This window comes from Dunckerocampus dactyliophorus, chromosome 1, assembly GCF_027744805.1.
Source record: "Dunckerocampus dactyliophorus isolate RoL2022-P2 chromosome 1, RoL_Ddac_1.1, whole genome shotgun sequence".
NCBI lineage: Eukaryota > Metazoa > Chordata > Actinopteri > Syngnathiformes > Syngnathidae > Dunckerocampus > Dunckerocampus dactyliophorus.
In genome coordinates this window covers 23,538,357-23,561,104 of record NC_072819.1, presented here as the reverse complement: position 1 = coordinate 23,561,104, position 22,748 = coordinate 23,538,357, and the positions used below count along the sequence as shown (strand labels likewise).

At 40.0% G+C, this 22,748-nt stretch overlaps 1 protein-coding gene across 9 annotated transcripts in view; it reads right to left on the bottom strand.

The window, feature by feature from the left end:
• LOC129178107 (nephrocystin-4-like) overlaps positions 1-22,748 on the bottom strand; it is a 254,373-nt gene that overhangs the window by 38,951 nt on the left and 192,674 nt on the right. For all 9 annotated transcript variants that reach the window (XR_008569753.1, XR_008569754.1, XM_054769957.1 and 6 more), the window contains exons 18-20: positions 11,215-11,349; positions 6,813-6,997; positions 3,232-3,455 (exon numbers count right to left, since the gene is read on the bottom strand). Coding sequence is in view for 7 of the 9 variants with exons in the window: in XM_054769957.1 (XP_054625932.1) it covers positions 3,232-3,455; positions 6,813-6,997; positions 11,215-11,349 (544 nt within the window). In the remaining 2 variants the exon portion in view is untranslated. The remainder of the gene's footprint in view (positions 1-3,231; positions 3,456-6,812; positions 6,998-11,214; positions 11,350-22,748) is intronic.

Below are 22,748 nucleotides of genomic sequence, written 5' to 3'. Positions count from 1 at the left end.
CTTTCAGTTGGACCCCGGGTGATGTCAGGTGAACTTGTGAACAAATAAAAATGAAATATAAAAATAATATTCAAAGCGGTATGTTGTGTCACATGTGTATGATGCCTTAAATGTGTCTGTGGTAGTTGTTGTGTTATATCAAAACACACTTAAATGACATGGACATTGATGTAGCTAACAAAATGAACATAAAATAATGACGAAAGGAGGCACTGAATTTCACTCTGGCTGAGTGACGAATAGAAGATCTGAGATTAATTTTACTTTTATTTACAGAAACAACTGAACACATAATGTACATGTGAAATAAAATAAAATATTTCAAAATGGAAACTATTGTCTTTCTTTTTCATAGGCACTGTAAGCGCTCTGTTTCACCGTGTCTCATCGTAAACATACAAACCCAGAAGCGGGCTTTAAGCCAGTCCCTCCAACAACAATCTAGAACTTTCGTCATAAAAATCATGACGAAAATCAAAAGGGTTCTCCCTGATCTCTTCATATCCTTGCTTTTAACTCTTGCTATCTGCATTGAATCGACGCGGTGAATATCCACAGGATTGTCAATAAATGATTGTATTGTATAGTACTTTATTTATCCCACAGCAGGGAAATTCACTTGTTACAGCAGCAAGCAAGATACGCAAGTAAAGAATACATAGTGACTACAACATGGTTCAGGTGGTGCAGGTGTTGTAGAGCCTGACAGCGGTCGGTATGAAGGACCTGCGGAACCTCTCCTTCTTACACCGTGGGTGTAACAGTCTGCTGCTGAAGGAGCTGCTAAGGGAACCCACAGTGTCATGTAGGGGGTGAGAGGTGTTGTCCATGTCCATGTCCATGTCGCCATTTCCCCAGGGACAAGTGATTGGTCAGCGGGCGGGGCCGTGATAGACCGCGATCTCTTATTGGTCAGTGGGCGGTATTGTTATTGGCTCTGATTTTGTATTGAACAAACTTAACCTACACTGGAGCAGGTTAGCTCCAGCGTATAAATGACAGTGGCAATGTAAGACTAGATAGGCAGCGGTCCTCAAAGGCACGACAACAACATGTAGCCTGAGCGTGTATTCATTTATCGTTACAAACTACAACCATGAACATCACATCATCGAAGATAGGCTTCCTTTTATTCCAGCAGCACGAGTGTCATGTCACTTCCTGATGCAACACATTACAAAATAAGAACTTTGTACAGTACACAATAAGTAAAGGCGTAATCTTAATACAATATTCAACACTGAATCCTCAAACTTATCCAGGATAAGTTGCTGCTTTGTATTACAGGCCCTATGGGAGAATTAACAATACACACAATGGCAATCTTGGAGGCTTTTGCTGACGTAATTACACGTTGTTTTGAAAGGGTCACAACACACACCGAAATAATATAATTACGCCATAGCGTCTCAGCGCCAGTGTAAGTGATGCAGACGGGCTCCTCCCCCAGTGTAAGTGGAAAAAGTGGAAAGAAATAAATGATAAACTGATTCTTTTCCACTTCTGGGCAACACATCTTGCAACATATTGAAGTTGGACAATTGGACAATCACCTGTTATCTGTTTTGTTCCTTTTCCAATTGTGCACAATATTGTAAATTGGAAAAAAACGATTGTTTTTTGTTTGTTTTCGGTTTGGAAATAAATATTGAAAAAACAAGTTTTGGTTTTATTTTTAAAAAGAAATGAAACATGGATTTGTGAAGTTTTCAGGAAGTTAAACTGAAAGATGCACCAGCATAGTTTAAAGGGATAGTTGTGATTTTTTTGACATGTGTTTCACAGTGTTTACATGTGAGGATGACGACCGCTGTGAATTGAGAGAGCCAAAGTGAGAGCACTGTGAAACACATACACAACAATAGACAAGCGGCAGTGTGCAGTGATTACGCAGGGAGACAAAACAATGCCGAGCGATTGTGAGGTCTGACCTTTTTGTGGAAAATGGTTTTGTGATGCAAATGTATTACTCTTTTGAAAGCATACTGCTTGGAGAAGCAAAACGTTTTACTTTTCTGACCCCACCAACTAGCTGGAACTACTTTCTTCAACATCAAAAACTGACCGGAACTCTGCTCACGGCACAAAGTGGTGGAAAAGTCATCATTGATGGGCTACACTGCTGATGGGGATGTCATACGACTTCATCTCCTAACTATCCTTGTAAATTAAAAGTGTGGACTCACTTTGGTTTTTATAGTGTGGACGGGACAAAGCCGGATAAGGACTTTCCGGTTTGTAAGAAGTGTCTCACAAAAATGCAGCACAACAAACATGCACAGCTACCTCGTTCGCCACCACGCTCTCAGAGAAAACTGTGCCTACTAAGAGAAATAGTGATTTTTCTATTTGAATGCAAAATGTTGTGTTGTTCAATGAAGAGATGTGTGTTTACTTCTTTTATTGTCAACATTGTCCTCATGCAACCTTATCCGGTTCACTCTGTCTCTTTCCAGTGATTACGTCACTATACTACACTAAACATTTAGATTTACTTCTTAATAGAAACTACTTCTACTTAGTATGGATTACCTACTTGAGAGACATAGAATGCTGTGTTTTGAACTGAACTGTTGGTCAGACGCCGTAAAAAATCCTGTTTACACTTATATTACACTAAAACAGTGTCATTGTTTTTGCACTATTACTGTTTGTACTTGGTTAAATTATACTGCATAATATAAACAACGAAATAGACTTTTTTTGTGTGCTTTTGCTGAACACTATTGCTGTATCGAGATATTATCATTATCGTGACCCATATATCGCATATCGTATTATCAGGTACCCTGAGATTCCCAGCCTTAAATGCTAGTAATACATATATAATTATTTTGCATTATAGCCCTCTACAGGAAGTGCGGTCTTGCTCCTGATATTCTGTTTTCTCAAGGTATCTACAGTAAACGCAGCCTTTGCTGCCAAAATAAAAAAAGAGGCTCGTTTATATTTTCCTTTTTTTTTTTAACAATGAAAATGGCGCGTGAACACTACATTGTTAACAACTTGGAATCTATAAAGTATTTCCAGCACTTCTTCATCACCTCAGGAAACACATCGAGAAGGTGTGAAAACGTTGTCATGGCAGGGCAACGCTTGTTACACTCTACTTGTTGTTAACACTCAAAACACATACTGCACAAAAACACATGCTGGAGTTGTGACGCACTTGCAAAATTACGTCAGCAGTAAAACAAAACAAAAAAAAGTTGGGATAACAAACACGCTCACCTGAGCTCAGGATCATCACTCTGGATAGTGACAGTCTGAGGTGAGTTGAAAGGGTTTTTAAGTACAAATTCCATGTACTCTGCAGAGCCCAGGCTGGCGTAGAGTTGATACGAGGTGGTGATGGAGTAGCAGAGCATGTTGCTGATGCCTTCTGCCTTGTTGATGTCTTCATGTGACATGGTCACAAAAGGTTGTCTGGTCAAAGTAACTCTCTTAGTCCGATCCTAAGACCAAACAGCCATTCAGAAAAGAAGATGTACATATTATGCAACACGATATCAAACATTTCTTTAAAATGTATAATAAAGAAAAAGTGTTCATTGTGTCAATATATATATATATATAAACCACCAGTATCAAAACTGTGCTAATTTTTAATGTTTGGATCTGCTATGGACTGTAAAATAACTGACCCAAATATAAGACAACCCTGAAAATAAGATATGTGTTATGATTCTTGTCGCTCTGCTGCCGCCTGCTGTCTTGTTCCCGCAGTTCTTGCTGAGGCGGAGCTGGAGGCTCATCAGTACACCTGCCAGTAATCATCCGGCTCCCATTCATAAGCCGTGGGAGGTCTGCGGTCCGGTGTTTGATAGTTGTCTACACTCGCCGACTACCTAGCCGCCTGCAGTCGACCTGACCTGTAATTCAGCTACCTTTCCTTTGGTCTTGTTTACGTCATCCCACCGGTTGCTGATGAATATTCCTTTTTGTTTTGCCACGCTAAGGTTAGTGTCGTCCTGTCGGCCGTACGCCACAGTGATTTTTTGTTGCACCGCAGTTTTTCCTACACCCTGCTGGTCGTAGTGTTTTGAGTTGCCTGTTGGCCCTGTATCCTCCTAAATAAACTCTCGCACTGTGTGCACCTGCTCGCCTTCGTCGTGGGGTCCAAGTTTTCGCCTGAGCGTGACAATATGTCCTCTTTTTCAAGACACGCTTTTGGAAAAATAAAAGACAAAATGCATCTTAAAAAAAAAATTACATTTTCAATAGCAGTAAATAACAACTGGCAGTTTGTGTTAAAAATGCTACCATCCAATATTAATGAGATGCAGGACACTTATTTGATGACTCTGCTTCATTGCTCACTATTTTCTTAAATATTCGCAGCATAACTCCTCCTCTGTTGTTTGCTAATTCGCTATATCGCCCATTGAGACACTTTTTTTCCCAGCGGGTGTCTGTGACACCAGTTCACTGGTGTATGTGAGTGACGGGAAGAAAGTATTTGACTCACGTGGGGAAAAGTTGCTTGGCAACACCTACTGGTTTACATGTATACAGTACTTCTCTAGATCTGGAATTTTGGACAAACTGTTCCTTCAGACTTTTTTCTAGGGTGAAAATACTGTCTTATATTCGGGTGAATATGGTAAATATGTATGTTTACACCATATTTAATGTTGTATGTTGCAGCTGTAATTTTGGTTGACAGTGGGTGTTTTTCATTTGGCGGGGGTATGCTGTTACTCTATGCATCATCCAATCAATGGCAAACATGCCCCTTATGTTTGCCATTGATTGGATGATGCCACATTAACAGTGTATACAGTACAAGTCAAAAGTTTGGACACACCTTCTGATTCAATGTGTTTTCTTTATTTTCATGACCAGATTCTCACTGAAGGCGACACAACTATGAATGAACACATGTGGAATAATGTACTTAACAAAAAAGTGTGAAATAACTCTAAATACGTCTTATATTTTAGATTTCTCAAAGTAGCTCATACTGTAGTAACTTTTTTTGAAGGCGCTGCAAACCCTTGCTGTTCTCTCAATGAGCTTCATGAGGTAGTCACCTGAAATGGTTTTCACTTCACAGGTGTGCCTTGTCAGGGTTACTTAGTGGAATTTATTGCCTCATTATTGGGGTTGGGACAATGGGGTTAGGTTGTGTGTGTCCAAACCTGTGGCCTGTACTGCATCCAATAATGGAATATTGGCAAAATGGGCAACACAATTCTGAAAAACTGTGCGTATATTATCCCCCATTGATTATATATGTATTTTCATGGGCACGCATGTACACACATAAATACAAAACAATACCCGCAGTAGCCTATTTAAAGATGTTGTAAAATGTATTCCATACCTCAAAATTAGTAATTACTAAAGGTGTCACGTGAGATCAAAACATGATTTCTTGTTTGGAAAGCTGTCTCGCGGGAACGGGACAGCCAGAAGCCAGTCAGACAATTAACTATGGCATTGCTACTATGAATAATAATATAAGTAATAGATTGGATCAAAGTTACTAGATTTATCAGATCAAAACACGTAACTGTTTGAACTTGTCTGCACCGGGGCTGCCCGGACTGTGTGTCTGACATGAAGGTGTAATGTGGCGACCATAAATCCGCTTCACAACACACAGCATACGTAGATGAGATCTGTCATGACAATTTAGCGGCATGGTTGCTATATTTAGCAAGTAAGGGTGTGCATTAAAAATCAAAGGCAGGATGTGTTTCTTGCATCATGCATTTATTCTGAAATTAAATACAAGTGCTCCACAAAGGTGAAGTACCCGCCGCGCAGGATATCCACTTCTGATTGTGAAGCAGACAAACTGGCAGCACCTACCTTCCTGGTGAAACACACACGGGTGTCCAAAGTATGGCCCAGGGGCCATCTGTGGAACGTGGCTCATTGCAGATATTAAATAAGATAATAATAACAGACAGTATGAATTGCCTTTAAAAAAAAAAAACGTCACAAACGACAATTCCGCCACTTTACAGAGTGGAAGTATTATAATTTCTTCTTCTTATTATTATTATATATTATCATAACAGGTTTATTTGGTCTAAAAAAATGTAAAAAAATGATATTTTTTAGCGCCAATTTGTGGGACAATAAGCAAAACCCCCTGCATGGTTTTGTGACTCGGCTAAATAAAAAAGTTTGTTTGTCCAGTCAATATTTTTTTTATTGTACTTTTCTTACAATTAATGTTAAAATCTTCTGTCGCTCTCGTGGACTCAATCTCGTATATCGGCTCATCTTATAAGTTGGGTGTCTCGTAACACCGCTAGTAATTACTAATTAGGCTACGCATCACAGTAAAACAATTAAGAATATTTAAAAACATTTTAAAAAAGTAATGATTTTCACACGTGTAACACAGGGATTATAAAATGAAGATAAACCTGACCAAAACTAATCATGGCTACTTTCCTATAGATGTGAAACGCAAATAGAGCTGTGAAGTAATGGAAGTAGGACTCGTTAATACTTCACATAGAATTGGCTGTAAGGACTGTGTGAAACAAAAAAAACAAAAAAAAACGTCGACCCTAACTGAGGAAGTGTAATGTACAAAATGTCTGACACAGGAACACCGTACTGCCAAAATGACATTTAGCATGTGCACCCGCGGGTGAAAGAACAAGATGTACCTACAGGCAGAAGAACAATTAACACCTTATTACTAAAGCACAGAAGCTTGAAGGCCACGGCGTGACAATAGTAAAAATGGCAGGCTTCCTGGCATGTCTTCATGAAACTTCCCTTGTGAACACTTTAGAGCCAAAATGATGATTGAGGGACAGTCTACTATAGTTAAAGTGTGAACTCACCATAGAATTTGGCATTTCAGAAGCTTCCTTTTTGCCCTCCTTCTGGTAAACGGCAGCCATGCACTGTAACTTGCGGCATCCGCTGTCAGGCTTCTCCAAAGAAAAGGTGCCATCAGTGTTGATCCTGCCTCTGTTTAGTGGATCCATATGTACCTGCAGTCTCTGGGCCTGTGCAGTGTTCCTCACTATGAAGCAGAGACAAGAAGACACAAGCATGAAATGTATTTACCAAACAGAATGAATTCTAATCGCTTCTTGCTTTCCACCATATGTTCTAAAAAGCCTCCAAATGTCCAGGGAAAAGAGAGGCGCAAACAAATTATAAAGTGTTTCTGGAGCACAAAAAACCTACGGACTGTGTGAGCAGTCCAGTGGAACAACTGGCACTGCTACAAGTGGGTCACAGCCCGACTCGCGTCATTCCAAAGTCCATTCCAAAGCATTCCCCTTCTTTTCAAACCATGCATCCACTGCATGCAGAAAGTCTCCAATTAAATACAGGACTTGTTTCCTAGTCACCAAATAATCCATTATGATTTGGACTGGATCATACAAATCCCCCATGTTGCTGTAAAAGCTCTGACAAGAGAATTTGCCTAATCCTGCACTTTTGAACAACACACTGACATGACCAAAGTTAAAAGCCTAAGGCCATTGCACTTGAAAGCACTTGAACGATTATTTTTTCTATGTATGGAAACTTATGGCCCACCCTGTACAACCAAGCACACTCACACTTCCACCTATGGACAATTTAGTCTCCAGTTTTCTATGCATATTTTTGGAATGCGGGAGGAAGGCGGAGTACCCGAAGAAAACGATTCAAACACTCGATCTCCTGACTCTGCGGCCAGTTGTCTCAGGACTCTTTGAATAACATCCAGCCATCTGGTGCTTGCCTTTGCGTCTTTTCCAGCCTGAGGCCCAGGAGCCAAACAGCAGCAGGGCTTTTGTTGTGTGGTCTGGAGGCTGCCGGAGAACATGCCAAACGATAGTCATATGTCTCTGCACAATGAGGCAGGATGCGGTAGGCTACTATGTGTGGCCTCTCAGGATTTGGTTGGACACTTGTTGAGGCCACCTGATGTTTTCAATGGTCCTGTGGGCTCTACTGTCAAAAGGACTCTACTAGTCTAGCAGCCAGGGACTTGTTCAGGAGCCATGTCTTTGAGCTGTAGAGCAGGATGGAGACAAGGGCTGTATTGTAGGTGCGGAGCTCCGTCTTGCAAGAGACTATATTGTGTCACCTAAGTGGTTTCCAGAGTTACTGTAAAGTTGATGTCTCTTCTGCAGAGGATCTCTACTTTCAGGTCCGCATTTTTGGTCACTGTGGAGCCCAGATACAAACGGTTGATGGGCTCAACAACTTTGTCACCTGTTTGCAGGTGGGCTGGAACAGGCCCATCGCCAATGTGCATGAGCTAGCTAAGCATAAATGAAGGCCGAGCTTCTCTGCTTCATCCTGGTCGATGACCTGAGCGTTCCCCACTTGATTGTAGGATGAGCTGAGCAGAATGGCGATATCAGCATACTCCAGTTCAGCCAGATGGTAGTTACTGAACAACACACCATGGAACCGCCGGATCGGTGTATGTCCTATTTGAGGCAAATGGTGCTCACAGCAGATACTGACTGGCTTTCGGACCCCTCTGGACCACTCCCAATACAGTTAAACGCCACATTTTGGAGTGGCCTTTTATTGTGACCAACCTCAGGCACATCTGTGCAATCATGCTGTCTCATCAGCATCCTGATAGGTCACACCTATCTGAGCTGCAGAATATTCCAGAGTAAAGTGTGGCTGACGGTATCAAAAGCTGCCCTGAGATCTATGAATCCGACATATAGACGGCAGTTTTTTCAGAATTCATGCGACCTCTCAATTAGCAGGCAAACTGCCGATGTGTGGTCTGAAGTGGAGTGGTTGGGCATGGCGCCAGCCTGCTGCGGACGGCGGCTGCCTCTGATTGCTGGAAAAGCGTGGAAGAGGAGGATCCGTCTAAAAATTTTGCCAGGAATAGACAGGGGCAATGCTTCTGTGATCGCTGTAAGTAAGCCTGTCGCCCTTTCGTTTCTAAAATGGTAGGATAACGCCCCTGGTCCAGCCGCTGTGTTACCACTAAGTTACTGTAATTACCTGGACTATAACACCTGATACTACCATGTGCAAGTGTACACATCATCACAGAAGACCCTCCCTGCACAGCTGACATCCCCCCAGACATCTGTAAAGCTGATGTTTACACTGGAGTTTAAAAGAAAGTGCTCCTGTACGCACAGACGACAAGAATGGTGATCAATCCTTACGAATACTTGGGACAGTGGCCATAATAAAATTTATAATACAATTAATACAATTTATATTACTACACATTTTAAGATGAATATAATATTGTTACAGATGCATCTAACTAAGTATCACTATTTGTGGTATAGTTACAAAAAAATTACAAAATATGAACTTTTAAAACACTTCTTTAAGAATGAATGCCACCCACTAATTAAACACCATACCACCAACAGATGACTGGGACTTTCTGCAGTTCAACAAACACAGTTTCACACATTTTTTGTGCACAATTTTCATATTAATTGTTATGTACACAAATCAGAGTGGTGAAACTGGGTGCAACCTTTCACATCTTTCCTCATTAGTCAAGATGCCTGTGAGCAAACTTGTTAAAACTCTGCGTAGACATCCTGCACTGTCGTGCATGTCACTGCCAAGTCTCAGTCGCATCTTATGACAGGGTTCACACTTGTTGTGTACAGTTGTCGACACTTCACCTCATATGGTTTACATTGCCCCTGGAAATAAAACACGGTTGCAACATTTGAGCAGCTTTGAAGTATCCAAATAGACACAGTCGTAGGTCAGATTGCAAAATTTTACTGGCTTATGCTGCTCATGAAGGATCTTGACACATTTCCTTTCTTTAGATCCAGAAAGCCCAAGACAGTGGAATGGAGAGCTGCACATATCAAATTAGTGGGTGGAAGTAGAGACAAATCAAGAACTAAATCAACAATGAGCAGAATGTTTTTGTACAGTGGCATGAGTTGTGAATTAATCGTTGCAATACAGTGGAATAATGTAAATCCAATTAATTTGTTCTGGAGTGCCAAAAAACATGAAACATGCTTTTTAAAATAGTTTTACAATTATAGTTTTTCATGCACAAAACAATTTAAAATGCATATAGATGCAAATAAAAGATAAATGAAAGGGATAAATTAATATTTAAGGTTACATTTACCTTCAATGAAGACAAGATGTTGGTAGCGAGATCAGCACGGGCACGCTTGTGTTTTGCCATAAATTATTGCTTGAATTCAATACTGTTTCTCACCTCAAGTCTCTGTTTTTCTTTTGATCACGGCTACAAAGTAACTTACAGTAAAATTAAGCCAAAGAAAGTGCCAGCACTTTGATATAGAAGGTGAAAAACACTATTTAACTCAATAATTAACTCACAGCAAAACATGAAGGTGGTGTCCAAAATGTTGGATTTCAAAAAAATGTAATTCTTGCACAATAAACTATTCCATCCATCCATTTTCCATACCGCTTGTCCTCACTAGTGCCACAGGTATGCTGGAGCCTATCCCAGTTGTCTTCAGGCGAGAGGCAGGGTACCCTCTGGACTAGTCACCAGCCAATCGCGAGTACATATAGTCAAACAACCATTCACACTCACATTACAATAAACTATTAAATAGTTTATTTCTAATTTATTACATAGGTTAAAAAAAGAGTGTATGACACAAGGACAATATTCATGTGATTCCAGATAAACCTCCTGATTTCCACTTTTGTAGAGCATTTTGACACATTTTTCAATATTTTATTTAGCTCACCAGTGAATTAATGAATGTGTCTTAAAAGGACAAATTAAGGGTCATGTTGGAATGAAGTTGGACCATTTTGGTGGTAATCTGTGCTGAGCTCCACTGAGTGCCCTTCCAGTTTATATGTGAGGTTCATTCATTTTCCCAGCATACACTTAGCATCACATACGACACACTTGACTAGCCATTGCTTGTTTAAGAGAGAGAAAAAGTGGCTTCCTCAGTATGTAAGTGGTTGGACTGTGCATGCACATGCATGCGCACACACGCATGCGCGCACGCACACACGCAAACACACACACACATACACAGGGTTGTGGCTCGCCACCAGAGATGCTTCTGCAGACTCAATTAGACTGAAAATTGAGCGGTTCAGTGGTGCAGCCAACAGCCAGAATGTGGAATTGATCTGGTTGGCTTGATCAAGGCAGCCAGAAGGACACTGATGGCTAATTGCAAGGATAAACACATATGGAGGTGCTTGGATTACATTACATTGAAAGGTAAAACATGCTTGTCTGTTCAGACAAAGGGTTTGAATTAAAGTGTTTACCATTGAGTTGGCGAATGTTCCTGGTAGACAGGCTCCCCCCAGTGAAGCCACCAGTGACTTCACGAGGTATGATGATGTGAGAATGACACTGTGTGCAGTCTGCTGCCCTTCTCCTGCTTGGATCTACTTGGTGCCCTGTCAGTGAGAAAGGCCAGTTGGATCGTTAGTTGGATATTCAAAGTTTAGATCATTTCACACCTGGAAGAGCTACTCAAAATCTGTAAGGTCACTGAAGAAACTTAAACAGACTTTTATTACCTTCTAAAGGGCAAATGTTCAGAAAGCTATCACTGAGCAATGGCCCAGTACTTTGCAAAAAAGTTAGCCTGTGAGACCAAGAGAATAGAAGATCAACTCAAACGTCTTACACGTTTTATGCATACACAATAGAGTGGTACAATTTGGAGTTCAACCGTGGTTTTCTGAAAAATAAACATCATGTGTGACAATAGCAAGAAGTGCATGCATTTGGATTTGTCACCACTTTGCCTGTCTGGGACCTAAACCGGTTTCCTCAGATGAAAGGAGATCGGTTTGGATGCTCAGAAGCAACTCAGAGAAATTAGCCTGCCATAAACTGGAAAACTGCTGGAACGCGAGTTTTACATCGTTGCGGCCTGAGAGGGTGCCGACCAAGTAAGAAGGCCCTACTCCGAAACAAAATTCTGTTTTCACACTGTCTTCACTTCAACAATTAGAATATAACGGTCATTCCTACAATTTGGTGCCATTTCAGCATAGTAACTTAAAAAAAAGTTTAACTTTGCAAGAAACATTCATATAATCTGAAGGAAGGCTTATTAAACAACAAGAAAAATATATAGATTGAGCTCAGGATATTCAATTTGAATAATTATGACCAAATCCTTGGCATGGAGTTCAAGTGTCCACACCGTTACGGGACATTTTCATCTTTATTAATAAGTGTTTTTAATGCATAGTTATTGTGCTTTTTGCATTTTTTAAGAGCTAAACTGTCCCTTATTTGATTTGTAAAATAATGTAAAAAATATCAATAAATACCCATTATCTTGAAAAAAGCATGATTTATTTTAAAGCAAAGCGTAGATTCAACACTTTTGATTTGCAATAAAAAGAAAGTTGAATGGACATGTGCCCTATTTTTAACCTATTTCAGTTCAGTCATTTGGTTTCAACTCATTCACTATGTTAATAACCACAAAGACAATCAAAATGTTACTACATGTTATGTAATGTAAAACACAGAGTAACAGGATTGACACAGCAGTGACAGAGTGGACATATTACATTGTATAGCCATACACTTCATGAAATAAAAATAAAAGAAAAGGCCATTCATTTACTTTACCACACCCCGAAACCGATTTATCTAATTTTACTATAAAATAATGCTCAACATACATATGAGAGACAAATTCTTGTATATTTTAATAGTTAACCCATCTGCTCTTCTATTAACTTCCACACCCTTTTGTCTAACTGTACAGCTCTTTTGTTTACTTGTTTAATGCATTCTTATGCATGCATTGCACTCTAATATCATCGTCAACATCCAAGATGGTTGCTGGGTAAGGTTCATCATCATAGGTAACGGGATAGTTTGAATTTTTTGACATGAAGTTGTATGACATCCCCATCAGCAGGGGACTATTTCAACAGTGACTTACTTTCCCATTTGGTCCCACGAGTCCAGTTCTGGTCGGATTTCCGTGACGAGGAACGTAGTTCTGCTTAGTTGCTGGGTCATTTAAGTGAAGAGTTTGGCTTCTCAAAACAACATGCGTTCAGCATCATACAAATGCCTCCTCAAAAAAAATCAGACCTCACAAATCACTCTGCGTTATATTTGTCTCCCGACAGAGCACCGCGGCCATCTTGTTTACATTTGTTCCACAGCGGAAGAAGATGCGAGCGTCTTCATCACATACACACAAATACAGAGGTGACAGCGCGCAGGGACACAGCAGAAAATCGCAGCAAAAAATCCGAACTATACCTTTAACAATATAGCATTGTCCAATTTTTTTCTCGTGTCCTGCCTCTATCCACCTCTCATCTCTCTTTCTTATGTATGTATTTTGCCCGTTTTTCAGGGTCTCTATGACGCTGTGCCCTGTACTGCCTTTTCTCAAGCAGATAGCATACCACTCCCTGACAAATACGTGCATGATTAATCAGTCCTTATAAATGAAGTATAAGAACCTAATGTATAAAGAAAAATTACAGAAAGAAAAATTACCAATAACTGGAAATAGTTAATCATCTCTTTCTGAAGTCCACCCTGTTATTATGAGTCCATCCTGTTACTGTGAAAAATGGTAACAGGATGGAAATTTTTAGGCTCAAGTTATTCATTAATACTCATTAGATGAGTTACATGGTAGTCCTGATTTTCATACGTACTTGACAATATACACTAAGGACACACCAAGAACACAACACATTATTTGATACTAGACAAAGCTACTACACCCATTAAAACCTGACAAAAAGGACCCTAACTGGGTTTCTACACTAATTTTGATAAACGCTGTATAGAGCAAAGAACATTTTTGGTTAAAAACAAATCATCAGATGTGAACACCTTCTTTCATTTATGGGTGTCTTTCCGATGGAGATAGAGCCAACGTGAACACACTAAAGGGAAAAACCTTGGCTTAGAACACCTAAGGCAGGATCAATACTTGGTCAGAAGCCTGGCGGGGTTAATTAGCAACTTGAATGAGCAGAGAATTCTAAATGTAGAAAGCAGACTGTCACTCTGACTGATGCTTCATGTTCCCTGGCTGAGTAATCCATGTCATTTCCGCAGTAGAGCAAAGACAACATATTAACTGACTGAATCTTCCTTCCTGGAGGTGGGAACACATCAATAATAATTTAATAATTCAAATAAATTATTTCAGTTTGAAGCATCTCGGACACCATCAATCCCACAAACTCTTATGTCATAGTTTGTACAGTCCAACTGACAGTTTGGTGTCATTGTGTAAGGTAAATATGTACTCCAGGGTGAACAGAGAATGATGATTGATTTCCCATATGACCCCATTCGAGTGTCTGGAGAAAATGAATGCTTTATGAACACCACCTGCACCAACAACACTGAATAAAATGGGCTTGTTTAGTTATACAATATGTAGGACAAGACTTGAAATAGTTTGATGGAATTTAGAGCCGACTGAAGGACTATTAATGTTAAAAGTCCTTTTAAAACCTATTAGCTTCCTAACTTTGGATCATCCAGACATGCTCAAATGAGATTCTTAATTGATGGAGAAGTTGCTAAATTGTTTGCTGAGAGGTTCTGGATAGCCCTTCAATGATGCTTCCACTAAATTCTTCTAGAATTTATAGCAAAGTGTGGGTGTTTTTGAGAAGTGGCATGAAAAGCATCCTCCAAATATTTTAGAGGCCGACTTCAACAACAAACTGATAATGGGCTACAGCTAAATGAATAATAGAGGCTCAGGGTTGCCATGAATACTGACAGCAGTTGTGTAGATTAATGGCTGAGGTGTCTGCCTTCCCAAAGCATCGCCTTCATCATCCATCAGCCTTTACCGCCTTCCCACTCAGCACAGTGTAATTGTTTGAGTTCTATTTCCCCTGAAATGCTGTTGTGAGGACATTACTTCTGCTTAAACATCTCCCATCCATAATGTAACAATGAGACGCAAAGCCTCAATGACTCATTATGGGCCCTTTCAGTTTATTTCTTGTGTGCACTGAATTGTTTTGGTGATTAATGGAATTATGCAATGATGTCCGCAAAGGACGGAATATGATGAACATCAAGCACTATTTGTCCATAATAAAACAAATGGATTAATAATGAACCAAATTATAATCCTCAGATTTAATCATTCTAGTGTAATTAACCATCTTGCACCATAGAAGACTTAATAGCCACAACTAACTAGGTTGGCACTGATGTCTTCATAATTGTCACACGACCAGCCCAAAATTACTCCATCTTGTAATTACTAATAAATAATTACTAATAACAAATAGCAATATTGTGATACATCTTACTGTCTCACGGTATAAGATCAATACATCAACATCACACTGATTAATTAAATAATCTCTCTATCTGAATTCTCTGAAATCATGTAAATCGTACCGCTCAGAATAAAGTGTCATAGCAGAGGTTTGCGTGTTTTGTACCTCAGCCTCTCATAGTTGACGCCATGTGTTCTTCTTTGTAACACAAACTACTTAAGATTGATTCAACAGCGCCTCTGCTGGTTGCAGCCAAGTTGTTCAGTCTATTTTGCTTCAATTGCGTCAAGATGACATTGAACATCAATCAATTTCCCACCATCAACGTAATTTTTTTACTATCAATTAATACACCTATTCCCAAATCCCAGTCCATAATACTGTATTGACCCGAATATAAAATGACCATGAATATAAGACCTCCCCTCTTTTTCAAGAAAAAAATCAATGACCTAAAAAAAAAAAAATCAATGTTTTTTTAAAATCATGTTTTCAATATCAGGGAACTGACAACTGGTAAATTGTACTAAAAAAAGGATATCATATTTCTCTGGTGCTGATCACGATCACTTAAAATTAGTATTAGCATAACACCAGCCCTGTTGTTTGCTAACTGGCGAACAAGCTTTGGGACACTTTTTTTTCCAGTGAGTCTGTGTTGACAGGTCACTAGTGTGAGTGACAGGAAAAAAAAGCGTTGATTCGTGTGGCGATAAGTCATTTGCCGTCCCCCGTTGGTTTGCATGTATAAATCTCTAGCCACCAATATAAGAACAGTTTTTTGTGAGTTTTTCCAAGGGAAATAAGTTCCAAAGCTTATATTCAGGTCACAGCGGTCACGCACTTCTGATCAAAATCTTAAGACCAGTTAAAAAATTGCTAGAATTTGCATTTTGCACATTTGGATCTTAATGATGTTTTAAGTAGTGCTACAATATGAAGACAAAACAAGAAGGGGGAGTGAGACAAAAAGCATTTGGAAACAAAATAAAACTGAAATAGGCTGTTTATCCTTTAGCCCTCCTGATGGCTAAACCTAAGAAGCTTTCTCTTTTTCATGGTTGGATTGTCGAGCTGCACAAGCAAGGCCTCTCGCAGCGTGCCATTGCTGCTGAGGTTGGGTGCAGTAAATCAGTCATTCTACAATTTTTTAAAGATCCTCAGCACAATGAAACAAAAAAGTCAAGTGGTAGACCCAAAAAATGATCCAATTGGCTGTCCATTAAGACAAAGGTCGGTCTTCCACCCAAATTAAGGCCCTTACTGGTGCCAACTGCAGCGCAACAACCATCAGACGGCATCTGCGGGAAAAGGGTTTAAAAAATGAAACACAAATTCAAAGATCTCGTCTCCTTCAACACCACAAAACTGCCCGTTTAGACTTTGCCAGGGAGCATCAAACATGGGACATTGAAAGGTGGAAAAAAGTTTTATTCTTTGATGAGAAAAAATGTAACCTTAACGGTCCAGATGGTTTCCAACGTTACTGGCATGACAAGGAGATCCCACCAGAGATGTTTTCTACCCGGCACAGTGGAGGGGGGGGGTCCATCATGACCTGGGGTGCTTTTTCATTCAGTGGAACACTGAAGCTTCAGGTGGTGCAGGGTCGTCAAACGGCGTACTTACGTGGAGATGTTGCAGCGGGCTTCCCTCATGACTGAGGGCCCTCGTCTGTGTGGTAACAGCTGGGTTTTTCAACAGGACAACGCTGCAGTTCACAATGCTCGCTTGACCAAGGACTTCTTCAGGGAGAATAACATCACTCTTTTGGACCATCCTGCAGCTTCTTCTTCTTCTTTTGCATGTTCCCCTGATTTCAATCCCATAGAGAGCATTTGGGGATGGACGGCAAGTGAAGTTTATAAAAATGGCCATCAGTTCGAGACAGTTGATGCCCTTCGTGAAGCCATCTTCACCACTTGGAGCAATGTTCCCACTAGCCTCCTGGAAACACTAACATCAAGCATGCCCAAAGCAATTTTTGAAGTGATTAACAAGAACAGTGGAGCTACTCATTACTGAGTCCTACTGAGAACATTTTTTGTTCTGGTTTGGAGAGTTTTATGTTATTAAACTGAGCTATGGTCTTAAACTGTTGATCAGCTGATAAACAGCCTATTTCAGTTTAATTGTTGTTTTCAATAAATTACTTTTTCAAAATGCTTTTTGTCTCACTCCCCCTTCTTGTTTTTACATATTGTAGCTCTACTTAAAACCTCATGAAGATCCAAATGTGCAAAATCAAATTCTAGCAATTTTTCAACTGGTCTGAAGATTTTGATCAGGAGTGTATTCCCACTTTGTGCTTCAGAAAAGACACCTCGGAGCAGCTTTTTCTCCTCCTGCAAGTATAGGAGTAATGGGACACAAAATAAAAAGGGGCTGAACTCTGTCAAATTTCTTTGCAACTTTGCACTGTTGCATAAGAATAATCACATTCAGTGCCACCCCATGACCCGCCCCTCTTTGCTCTCCTGGCAGTTCTTGAGGTTAAAGCCACAACAAACCACCAATTTACTGGCCTAAGAACAAATGGAAGCAAGCACCAAGGGTTTTCAAAGGAGTCTGAAATAATCTATTTCTTCTGCCTCCATCTTCCAGGCCACTGACCTTTCAGAATAGGCAGATTGTCTCTGTCAACTATGGGCTTAAGGCAAGGTTGATAAAGTGAGGCCTTTACACGACAGAAACGGCTTTTAGTAAGTAAGACAAACTACTGTATACATGTACCCCTCAGGGAGGTCCCCAAGATAGCCTTAATTGTAAGTAAATTTCACTGATTCACTTCACTTGAGGCAGCTTCCAGTAGGTTCTCTATGCTCTCTTCTGCTGAGGCACTCAGGCTCTCCAGAGCTTATCAGGCTGTTGCAGATAGGAGCAATGTGATGTTTGGAGAAAGCTGCCTTTTCTACTGTGGAGGGACAGATATATGCTTTCTGTTTACTTGTGTGCATGAGTGCATGCTTATCCAAGTGTGTTGACAGAGCGAGAGGAAGGTTATGGACACAATTCTAAGCAAAAATAAAATGATTCCACATAAGACTACTTTTCCCTTGGAGCACATATCTAGCACACTGTAAAATAGACATTATAAAGAATATGTTAGTAGGAGCCGTAGATAGCTTCAGTATGTTGCACAAAGAAACTTTGACAGGACAGCATGAGAGATCACTTTTCCATCAGAAAGCCACCCATGAAAACTGTTTTGTTATGAACTAGCTACATGTCTGTGACAATGATTAACAGATAAGACAGATTTCTACTCTTAAAGCTGTTTTTGCACCTCGGCTCCCCCTGCAGTCGCAAAGTATCATATCACTTAATGAAAGCCAAACAGTTCCACAACAATAATGAATATAAACTAGGGATGCTCCTGTTACAGGCTTACTTTGATTATTGTGATTCCACTTGTTCTAACGGGTTGGAGTAGCTCAATAGCGCCCTCTCTCACTGGTGGGCTATATATAGGGCATAGTGTCATTACAGCTTTAGTTCATCAGCCCTGTGACCCGAGGTGAGTTGAGGAGCGCTCCTCTATGCAATTGTATGGTTACCTACGAAGCTAATGTAACTCATTGTCATTGTAGTCCAGGGGTCACCAACGTTTTTTCTTGCGAGAGCTACTTTTAGAAAATGAAAATGGCCACGAGCTACTCATTTTTGTAGAAATGATTTTCATACCTTATTTCGACCCAAACAAATCAAATATGTTTGTTTTACCAAAATATTCACAAAATGCTGGTATCCACAACTCACATTTTATGTTTCAGAATACTTTTCTTTCTAGTGTTCTCACATTATTAAATGAAAACCTGAATGAAAAGCAGGCCTGCGGGCACCTTATGTGGTCTTGGGGGGCTACCTGGTGTCTGCGGGCACTGTGTTGGTGACCCCTGTTATAGTCTGTAACAAGCCTCATGGTATTGACCAGTGCACATTGTCTCACACCAGGTACGTGCTTATTATTGTTTATGTAACGTAACGTTTATGTAACTAAACATTGTTAATGTTTAATGTTAGTTCATTAGCCCTGTGACCCGAGTCTGTCACAAGCTTCACGGTATTGACCAGTGCACATTGTCCCACACCAGGAAATAAACGGTGTCACTGTCTGCAACAAGCTCCAAGTCTCCTGTTCATTACCACAAATAAACAACGCAGAGCTCAGGAGACCTGCACCACCCAGAGCTACAGTGCCTTTAGCGGGGGTTACACTCCGATTGATCGGCCATTGTTAAATACCGGCCGATTTCAGTAAAAAAAAAACAACAAAAAAACAACAAAATGACACGTCTAGTGTTGAGCTTGACATATGCTACGCCAATCGATGCCAGCGTGTTTTATCACTCCCTTACCAAACCTATCTCTGTCCGACTATTCTTGCATCTTTGTTTACACGCTTTGCCTAGCTGTCACTGGCTGCACTTTGCATTGATGGCAGCTAGCTAGCTTGCTAGCCAGCGTTATCCGCCTAGCTTCTGGTCTTCAGACTCCAAATGTGACTTTTTACCACAGTGATATTTTGTTTTTAAATCAAACAAGCACTGCCGTTAGTTCAGAGCTCGTTTGTGTTAGTGGATATCACATTCATAGGGTACGTAGTAACTTTTTCAAGTGTCACTGAACAACTTTACTTGCTTGTCTTATCCTCAAAACACGATTTGTGTGTGGTTGTTTAATGAACATAAACACATGTGTGTCCAGCCTTATGGTGGTGATACTATCACAGGAGTCTCCTATCTCACAAGCTGGTTTTGAGTAATTCAGAAAGGGTCAAAGAATATTTGGTCCATTCCAACTCAAATCAACCAATGGGTGGAACCACACCCCGTCAGATTTTGCTCTTATTCACATAAAATAGTCTATATACCATACGAACCAACAATCAAAAATATTTTTTTCAAAACTCCAATTATTAAGAGAGTAATTAAGGACTGAATATTTTGCATTGCCGTTAGCAACCGTGTGGCCACGCCCATTTATCTTAAAATATAATCTTATTTTCTCCCAAAATAGTAGTGCTAGCTCAACCTTAACTTTGCTCCTTGGGGTAGTTTTTTCCATGCAGAATTCAAATCTATAGTCATATACAGTCATTCAAAAAATGATTAGACCACCCTTGTTTCTTCAGTTTATTGATCCATTTTAATGCCTTGTACAACTAAACCATTATTTTTTATGACAAGTGATGAAAAAGATAATATAATTCAGGTTTAATCAAAGTACTTCCTGACTTTTTCCGGTGACTGGAAAAAGGATCACAGCATTGTCTCTGGTCATCTTCATATCTTTGTAAATAAACCTCATGGTGATGATAACACACTGTCACATCTGGATTGGAAGTTAGGTCAGCTGCAGGTACTCCACTCCTCCAGACCAACAAGTCTACATCTCCTTTGGACAAATTTGAAATAACTCCGACAAAACCTGTCTTATGACAGGGTAATCCTAGGAGAGTGTGTCTTCTGTCATGATTGACATATAATCGCTGGACTGCTAATCTCATTTTATAGGGTTTAAAGCAACACAAAATTCTTCGATTAATTCTTCAGTCTGGTACATTTTCAAAGCTGAGTAAGAAGCCCCAAAACGCACTATAAAAAAGGTGTCAAAACACTGGCAACATGGCCTAATTAAGGTGACTATCAACTGATCAACACACCCTGAGCAAATATTCGCTAACATTTCTTTGTGTGACTCTGAACATTGCATTTTACCCAAGACACCAACTTGTCTGTCACCTCTGTCTATTTCAAAGCTGAAGACCTTTTTAACGAGATGATGTTGACATTTCTCAATTGGATTTGAAGGGTCAGTCGCTTGGCACCAAAAGGCCAAGCATGCGAAGTGATTAGTTTAAGATTAGTTTATCCATCCATTTTCTATACCGCTTCTCCTCTAGATTAGTTGATGTCTTCTAAAATATGGTAGTCAAACACCTGGCATGTCTGGCAAAGTTGATTCAATGCCAGGTCAAATGCCAGATGGTCAGCACAATAATCCGTGGTATCCAGACCTGCATGGTCACTCAAAGTGATTTTACACCCCCAGAACATTTACATTGTGTGTTTATACATTAGGAGTAAAACAATCAGAATAAACTGATGGTCTACGCATGTACATCCTGGTTTGTATGGTATAGAGACTATTTTATGTGAATAATAACAAAATCTGAGGGGTGTGGTAGGCAAATGTCCCCTCCATTGGTTGAAATTATGTGGAATGGCCCATTTGCTTAATATAACTGTTCAATTCAGACTTTATGCCTTTATATAATGACAAATGAGCGCAAAATAGCATAAAGACGATGGCCACACTGTTCGAGTGGAGATCTGCTTGGTAAATAAGTAAATCAGTGTACAATTTAAATGTTGCCAGTAATAAATAAAACGCAAATAGTTGACAGCTCTAATAGTGATGGAAGTTGGACACCCCTACAACCTGGACACTCAATTGATTCTGTTTTAAGTTGAGCAGGACAGATTTCTATTTAATAAAGATATTTATTTGTATTATTTTAGGGATCTCCCGATCCACATTTTATGGCTTCCGATCCAATCCAATTTTTTCTAGTTTGATTTAAATAATAAGCTTTTGTTACAAACATGAATTTGTGGAATTGAATATGCTTAGAAAAATAGCTCTTCAAAGCATTAAACATAATGCAACCAAAGTACAGTAATCCCTCGTTTTTCGCGGTTAATGGGGACCAGAACCTCCCGCAAAAGATGAAAAACCGCAAAGTAGGGTTTGCCCCCCCACAGGAATTTTCATGTACAGTATGTGTATATGGGTACCAGAATGTTTAAAATATGTAAACAGTAGTTATACTTAACATATTTGAGACAAAGATTACAACAGTACATGTATTTACGTAAATCTTTAACTAAAACATTCATCAACATTGCCTTCGGAGAGAGGCAATGTGTTGGTGGCGGAGGAGTGGCTCTCACTTTACTCGTAGAGGCTTTAGGTTCACTCGGAGACTCGAGGAGGCGAATCACTCCTGGCAGCGCTAGTACTGGCTTGAGGTTGGTCAGGTTCGTCAGCACCTTCTTCAGCCTCTTCATTGTCGTCATCGGGCAAGATTTGATCGTAGAGAACTTTTGCCTTTGTCCTGATCATATTAGTGTCCAAACTCACTGTCTTTTTCCTGCAATCAGCAATCCATATTGCCAATGCAGCTTCCACTTTCACTATTCTCTTATTACGCCGAGTTACCACACGTCTCGTTTCCATATTGAAGGTTATTGAAGCGGCATTGTAAGGGCTTAACTAATCAAAAAAAGTTATCGCGAACACAACACCAAGATACAGTATGCTAGCCAGTCAACAGCGTGGATGAGACTGGCGAGACACAACAAGGGAAGATGCTAGGTGATGATTTTGTTTTTTTTCTATGAATATTTTGGAAAAACCCGTGAAGCACTGAAGCCGCAAAATGTGAAGCGCAACGTGGCGAGGGATTAATGTATTGCTGAATTTATTTTTTGTTACACAGCATGACCAGCAATATTGTTTGGCTTTTGTAACAAACCTCTGTA